The 7,795-nt window shown below is 52.2% G+C and overlaps 1 protein-coding gene across 2 annotated transcripts in view; it reads right to left on the reverse strand.

Annotated features, from left to right (window-relative positions):
* PRKCE (protein kinase C epsilon) overlaps positions 1 to 7,200 on the reverse strand; it is a 443,161-nt gene extending 435,961 nt beyond the window's left edge. The window contains exons 1-2 of one of the 2 annotated variants that reach the window (XM_036334682.1): positions 6,575 to 7,200; positions 5,829 to 6,372 (exon numbers count right to left, since the gene is read on the reverse strand). In XM_036334682.1, the coding sequence (XP_036190575.1) occupies positions 5,829 to 6,176 (348 nt within the window). In that variant the 5' untranslated portion in view covers positions 6,177 to 6,372; positions 6,575 to 7,200. Of the gene's footprint in view, positions 1 to 5,828 lie in introns of both variants that reach the window. The other variant, XM_036334683.1, reaches the window with a different exon arrangement.
* Between the last annotated feature and the right edge of the window lie 595 nt (positions 7,201 to 7,795).

Genomic DNA, 7,795 nt, shown 5'->3' on the forward strand with positions numbered 1-7,795 from the left:
CCTTGTTTCTCACAACAACCCTAAGAGGTAAGAACTGTTATATTCTCACATTACAGACTAACGGGCTTATAACAGCTAAAGCACAGGTTAAGTCACATGCTCAAAGGCACTCAACTAGTGAGTGCTAGAGGCATCCTGTGATTAGAACTCAGATTCCAGGGAAAGGGGCCCACTGAGGAGCTAAGGAACTGAGGGCCTCAAATAGTCTCTAAAGTGGCTGCTGGTCAAAACACACAGAAGAAACAGGACCCACAGACAAGGCCCATAAAGCCCGAGGCCCTTTAACTTCAGGGCCCCAATGCCATGGGGCTATGATAGCACTGGGGTAAGAACTAACCTTTAGGGTAGTTATTAAACAACCAATTATGTACCAAAGGGAACAATATTTAATCAGAAGGTTAGAATTTTAGGAGTCAGTAGGGAATAGAGTCGCACAGTGGTTCTCAACCTTCCTAATGCCGCGACCCTTTAATACAGTTCCTCATGTTGAGGTGATCCCCAATTTCATTGTTACAAATTGAACATAATTAAAGCATAGTGATTAATCACAAAAACAATATGTAATTATATATGTGTTTTCCGATAGTCTTAGGTGACCCATGTGTAAGGGTCGTTCGACCCCCAGGGGTCGTGACCCACAGGTTGAGAACCGCTGAAGTAGCAGGAGACCCATAGACCCTCAACTGCTGGGGAATAAATGCAGGCTTTAGGTGCATAAACCATTCCCATGTGCACATGGACCGTTCCCAGTCCTTCCCCACCCTCTTCCCAGCCCCTTGCCACCTCAGTCTATTTAAATGATGATGAAGATTTCCATACTTCCTCTAAGATTTCCCTACAAAAGTCCTGAAGATTGAGATACACCTTTGTGCAGTGTGTATCCAGGTGTGCTCAGGCCACCATCTCGGATGACACTCAGCAGGGACTTGTTTAATAACAAGTGTCCTCAGGCTTCGCCCAGGGCATCAGCATCTAAACCATGGGTTGCTGCTCAACCACTGATTCCTTGGCCTTTGCATTGTAAGAATCTCCCCACAGAATTCTTGCGCCAAAGGGGAATCAGCCCCAGAACCTAACTTTTCCAAACAGGGTGCAGGACTATCTCCCAGGATCAGCAGGGTAGGATGATTTGAGAAGCCCCGTCAATAGGCAATATTGGAAACATGAAACAGAAACTTCAGTGTCTCAATCCTTGCCAAATAAGATGGCCCTACTGAAGAGAAATATTTTGGAGACTATGCAAAGCTGGCTTCTTGGGGTGCTATAGAATAATCAGCTCAGTATAGAACTGGCCAGCCCCCATAGGAGATTTAGGAGACATAACAATACGTGCAGCAGTTAAGCATCCATTGAGCCCTTCCTAAGGTTCAGGCATTGGCCTGTATACTTGACAGATATTGACTCCTTTCACCCACAACAGCCCCATTTTATTTCAGCTAGGTATTTTTATTGTCACCCACTTTTTACAGAGGAAAAAAACAGAAGCACAGGTTAAATGGTTCACTCAAGGTCACGAAAGATTGATGGGATTCAAACCTACACATCCTGTCTCCAGAGCTCTGCCTGTCAGTGCTCTGCTGAGCCGCCTCTCAAAAGACGTTTGGCCAGAGGTTGAGCGTCGACCTGTGAACCAGGAAGTCATGGTTTGATTCCCAGTCAGGGCACATACCTGGGCTGTGGGCTTGATCCCCAGTGTGGGGTGTGCAGGAGGCAGCCGATCAATGATTCTCTTTCATCGTTGATGTTTCTATCTCGCTCTCCCTTTCCCTTCCTCTCTGAAATAAATTTTTTTAAAAAATGTTTTAAAGATGACTTTGTCATTACCTCTGTGTTATGAGTACCTCAGCATCTCTTCTACAGGGTGAAGCAAGGCAGTGACCCTAAGCAGAGATGTCTTCAGAGGCAGGGGTGGTGCAGGGGGTGAGGGAATAGGGAACTGAGCTCGGTACATAGCCCTGAGTAGACTACTTAAACTATAGAGCAAACTCCTGAGTGTGTAGGGACCAGCCAGCTGTCAGCCTGCGTGCTCCATCCATGCTCTCCGCCATCTACTGTGCTCTCCACCGTCTGTCCTAAATGCTAATGCGGCTCCATCTAGCCTCTGATTCTAACATGAATCCCCATATTTCTAGTTCACACGATTATGCTTATAAATGTTGCTTTAGGACTTACAAAGGCCTACTAAAACATTTCAGGACATCTCTGTACAAAATCTTGATACATTAATTACCTGGAGCTATTCTGGCCCAGGGTTTCCCAAAGCATCTTCTGGTCCCAAACCTTGAGGACAGCTTGTTAAAAATGAGGACTCCTAGCACTCATCGTGAGCCACAGAATGAAGAGCTCTGGAGGCGGGCAGGAGGGTCTGTATTTTTCACACCTTCCCCTAGTGATTCGTATGCACACCGAAGTCTGAGTAGCATTATTATCTTGTTCTTGGAAAACCAAGCTATAGCAACAGTGTTTACTGGGATTCTGCTTCAAGCACAAGTGAAATCCTCCCATGTCTCTGTAATAAGCTTTCTCTAAAGAACCCTCTTTGTCATCACAACTGATACGTCTCCCATTATCTGAAGAATAATGATCTCGGCTTGGCTTTTAAACACATTGGAACCCACCTCAGTTGTCTAAACTCCCTCCTACTCCAGTGTTTCCAAAATGTGTGCCCCGTATCACTAATGATTTTAAGAGTCACCTGAGATGAACTTCTCTTCATTTTACTTCAGAGGCCATGTGTTTATTTTCATCTGAATGAAGAAAAGTCATAACAACAGTATCCAAACCTGTGATTTCATGAAGACTGGGGCTCAAGTGGAAAGTCAAAGAATCAATGTTGAAAACTGTTACGTAAATAATAGCACAGGCAGTACCGAGATAATAAGTCTTAAATTTAGGGAACGTGACCCTGCCTGCTCCTTTCTGACAGGCACCCTCCGTTTCAGCTGTGCTACCCCGTTCTCCGACGCTGGCCAAAGGCATTATCTGCTCTTATTCCAGCTGTGTCCGTGCCCATGAAACACTGCCTCCTCTTATAAATACCTCTTTAAATGTTGCCCACATTTCACACCCAGTGCGTGCCTCCTTTCAGGAACCCTCCAGAGCCTTCCAGCTCTCCTAGCCTACTCCCTTTCTGAATTCCTTCAAATATTCATTTAGAACCTTATTGTCATTTCCCTGGTTAAGTGGAAGCCCCTGGAGAGTCACCCATCGTCTCTTTTACCTCTGGATTAGAATGCTAAACTTCCCTGGTTGAATCTGAGCAACAAACAGCGAATACAGGTGAAGTCATCGCTCAGAAGAATGAAACGTTCCACAGCAATGCGAGGAGCAGCTCCAGCTCCCCCTCAGAGTTCTTAGCCACACCTGGAAAAGGGTGCATCTCTTCATCACGGCCAGGTAAAGAGCACCAAGGCCTGAGCTCGGGGAATTCTACCCTAAGGTGTGATTCTGCAGTGGTGCCCTGGCTGATGGGAATGGGAAGGGTGACCTTACTCAGCCCACGTGCAACTTGGCTCTCGTTCCAAGGGCCAATCACCTCTGCTGATGCACGCCCACCCTCGGCTGGAGGAAACAGAGTGGCCACAGCCTCCTCCAGTGAAAACAACACTAGGTGAGCAAAGAGAACCAGCTCCGCTTCTTGCTTCATTATCCGATGCCTTCAGCCTTTCTGTATCTCAAGTTTCTTTAAAACTGTCCCAATACCTGTCATACTTAATTCACACTTGCTATAAGGCAAAAGAGATCATGAGATGATGAGTTTGAAAGCTCTTTAAATTATCACATACAATAAAAATGTTCAGGGACGCAGCACACGTATCTGCAGGGAAAACAGACCAGGGAGGCTCAGTTCCCCACCAGACAGTGGTGAGCAAGAGGAGATGTGGGCCTTACCTCCAACTCCCCTTTGCCTGTCATGTTACCTCGGGTACCACTTAGCTTCTCTGGGACACAATGTCCTTGTCTGTAAAACGTGCCTGTGCGCTAGGTATCTGGTCTAGGGCCAAATCCAACATGAATTTGAGAAGATTAGAGAAAGATAACCAAGCAAGACTATTGGCCACTGTGCGCTTCACTGGAAGTGCTCAGAAGTGGGAATGGTGCCCTGCTGTGCCCAGGGTTTGGGTGGGCCCCAGCAAAGCACCACCAGAGGCACTTCGACATCTCACCCTCCAACCAAGACCTGTTCTTTGAATAAAAGCAGACCTGATGCTCTCGGCCTCTCCTCAAACTCCCTCCTCCGCATACAAAGCAAAAGGCCCCATCGCCTCACAACCATAGTCATGGTTTTTTTTCTCCTTCCTATCCAAAAACAACAACAACTTCAGAACCATAGTTGTTTAGTATTAAGGTCTGGCTCTGAAATTAGTTATCTCTTCAGCTCCCCCTCAGACACATACTGCTTTCACGAGTAAAAGGACTAACAGGCCTGTGTGGAAAGGACATGGGGAATGAGTGGAAACTCGGGTGGTGGGAGGGAGGCAGAGGTCCGGAGCATTGTGGAATGGAATGGCACTGCATTCTTTGGGATTCCACAAAGGTTTGCCTGCTTCCCAAAGTGTAAGTCACACATCACCCAGGGATGTACTTGGTGTGGTGTGCTGGAGCTTCCCTGCAAGCCCCGTAACCATGGTTTCGGGCAGCCTACATCACAGCCCTGAGCATAAAGAGAAGAGGCTTTTTCTGATTCTCCCCTAAAAGTCCATTGCCTTGAAAAAATATGTGAGGTGATACGCCAAGGTGATTCATATGCACCCTAGGACAGTCACAAAGTTATTTGTTCTCAGTAATTAGAAGGTAATTTCTCTACATCTCTCCGCGAGAAGCCGATACTTCTCTTCTGGTGGAGATCAAAGAACCCTGAAAACATATACACCCAGAGCCACACCTGCTCTTGGTGGAAACAGGTAACAAGAATTTCTAAAAATACAGAAATTTATTTCCTCATTTAACACTATCCCTCCTAGAACAGCCAAAACAAGGCTGCGTTCTCCCTGCTTCTCTGGGTACTGAGGCTGAAGGCATTTAGCTTACATAGTCCATGGACAAGGCCTATTCCCAGCCCCTAATATTTTGACAATGTAATCAATTAACTCAGTCTCAGACTTAGAAATAGTATTTCATCCCACATATCTTGAAAATCAAAACAGAGAAACTATAAGTAGGTTTCAAAGCCCTGATTTTTCAATTACTCACAAGCAGAACCATTTTTTAAATACAACACTCATTCTGGATGGCGGGTAATGCATTGGGCTGATGTTTCTTGGACCCTGAGGGGGCATCCTGGAGGAGAACACATTTTTCTCCCTGTGGGTCCGAAGATGAGCTACCCACCACGCCACAGAATAGAAACAAGCTAGCTTCCTCCGGAGGGGAAAATAAAGCAGCTCCAGACTCAGCGAAGCAGGACAAAGCCAGGACGTGCAAGAAGCTTTCAGTCTAGGGCTCCACGTGCCTCTCCAAGGACAGAGGAACCCACCCACACACAATCACACACAGCCAGCCCACCACGCGCCTGCGGAAGGCGCCTGGTTCTCGGCCAACCTTCAGGCACTGGCTCGGGGCTCTCTCGGCTTACGAGGTCCCTGTGGCACCCGCTGGCTGGAGGGGGCAAAGAGCCAGACCCTCTTCCCAAGTCTCTTCTCCCCAACTACCAAGTAGAGGGTGCTTTTCTCCAAGGTAACTGAGACTTCGGTAGACACACACACTCCGGTCTCAGTGAAGTCCCTGCACCCTGCTACCAATGCCAAGGCCCTGAGTCTCCCCTTCGCACCCCCAGCCAACCCCGGACCCCACATCTGGGCTCCTGGACCGGGAGGCGCCAGACTCACCCAGTCCTCGAAGTGGCGGCTCCCGTTCTGCAGGAGCTCCTCAAACTGGATGGTGCAGTTGGCCACGAAGTCGTCGTAGCCGATGGGGGCATCGTGGAAGACAGCCAACTCGATCTTGCGCCCGTTGCACACGTCGGTGACGAACTCATCGTGCCAGGCCGGGCTGTTGGTCTTCTGCTTGGTGGCCGTTTGGCCGATGCGCGAGTCGTCCACGTTGAGGGCAATGTAAGGGTCCAGAAGGAAAGTCTGTGGCCGGAGTCCCACTGCATGGCGCAGCGACCAGGCTGTGGGCTTCAGGCTCACAGCCTCGCAGATTTTGATTTTAAGAAGGCCATTGAACACTACCATGGTCGGGGCGTGGAGGGGGGCCGGGATCGCTCCGTCCGCCCCGAGGGCAGGATGAAGAACCGACGCCCCGGCGTTGGGAGCCTCGGGGGCTCCTTAGTCCCCTTCTCGCCCCACCCCACACTCTGCCTACACCTTGTAGCGCTGCGCCCTGGCGCGGGCGATTCTCAGTGAGTGCATGTATTTCCTCGCCGGGTTCCTAACGGAAAACAGGGAGGGGGGGGAGAGCTGGGGGACGTCCGTGTTTGGAACAAGCCTCTCCCCCCCTACCACCAGCGGCACCTCCAGAAGAAGAGAGGAGCTGTCGGCTCCTCTGCCAGCTGCGGGGGCTGTCTCGCCGCCTCGCTGGCTCCCCGGGTCCGGGCTGCGGGAAGCGGGCGCCGCGCCGGGCGCTTACCTACCTTTCCGAAACATAATCCCCGGGAAATTTTGACTCCGGGAGGGCGAGGGGGCGGTGGGGCGGGGACGAAAACCGGGGGCGCAGATTTCAACCCGGATCCTCTTCGCACACCCAGCGCCCGCCTCTGGCCGCGCGGGGCGGGGGATGGACCGAGGGATGTTCAGTCTATCCGGAGGGATGCATGTCGAAAGGAAATGGTCCTCCTCGCAGCCAAATTTTTAAAAATCCACAAGCCCCACCGCCAGCCTGGCCGCCGCCTCTAGGACGCAGCAGCGCCGCGCGACGATCGGCGATCGGGAGGCGCCAGGAGCCCGGAATCTCACATCCGCGCGGGCTCGGAGTCGGGGTGGCCACTGCTTGGGCTCGGGGCGCAGGCCGGCACCGGCGGTGCGCAGCGCGGCGGCGGGGCCGGGACTGCGGCTCCGCGCGGCCCCACCTCCAGGGCGCCGGCGCCCGCCCGCCCGCCGCGCTCTCCGCGTCCCCGCTCTCGGCTGCTGCTCGCTCGCCGCCCGCCAGCTCTCCCCCTCGGTCCCTTCTCCCTCCGTCGGTGTGCGAGCGAGTCTCCCTCCCTCTAATGCAGGAAATGCGCAAAAGACGTCAGAGGGAGAGAGTGTGTGTGTGTGTGTGTGTGTGTGTGTGTGCGGGCACGCGCGCGCGCGCGCTCCTGTGTTTAGGGAAATAGAAAGTTTTGCCGGTTGGGGGAGCAATCCGGGAAAAGTGAGCCGAAGAGAGGACGACGGAGAAGCGGGCGAGCCTGCCTGGGTCGCGGCGGCAGGCGGGAGAGCCAGGCGGGGACCCCGCGCGGGACCCCGGGGAGTGGCGGAGCGGGGCGCGGGGTGCGAGTGTTGCATGCTGCGGATACCTGCCCTTTGCTCTCCCCCGGAGGCGAGCGGGTCGCGCATCTCCCCGGAGCTCTGTGGTCAACACTGTCTTAGGGCCGCGGGTGGGAGAGTGACGGGGGGTCGCACTACGAGAGAAGACGCGGGACCCTCCCCCACCTCACCCGGACTCGGGCAGGCCTGTCATTCTGTTTGGAGACGCAGGGCTCGGCGGGGGGATGGGGGGGGAGGGGGTGCACAGGGAGGGGCGTGCAAGGCTCCCTAGGAGTTTCTATATATTTATTCTCTCTTCGCTTTCTTTGGGGCATGCTCCCCCTTTGGGATCTGTCCTGGACTTCTCAGGCTGCGAGAACTTGTTGACAAGTGAGAGCTCAGTAGAGCCC

Source organism: Myotis myotis, unplaced genomic scaffold, assembly GCF_014108235.1.
Source record: "Myotis myotis isolate mMyoMyo1 unplaced genomic scaffold, mMyoMyo1.p scaffold_m19_p_14, whole genome shotgun sequence".
Classification (NCBI taxonomy): Eukaryota; Metazoa; Chordata; class Mammalia; order Chiroptera; family Vespertilionidae; genus Myotis; species Myotis myotis.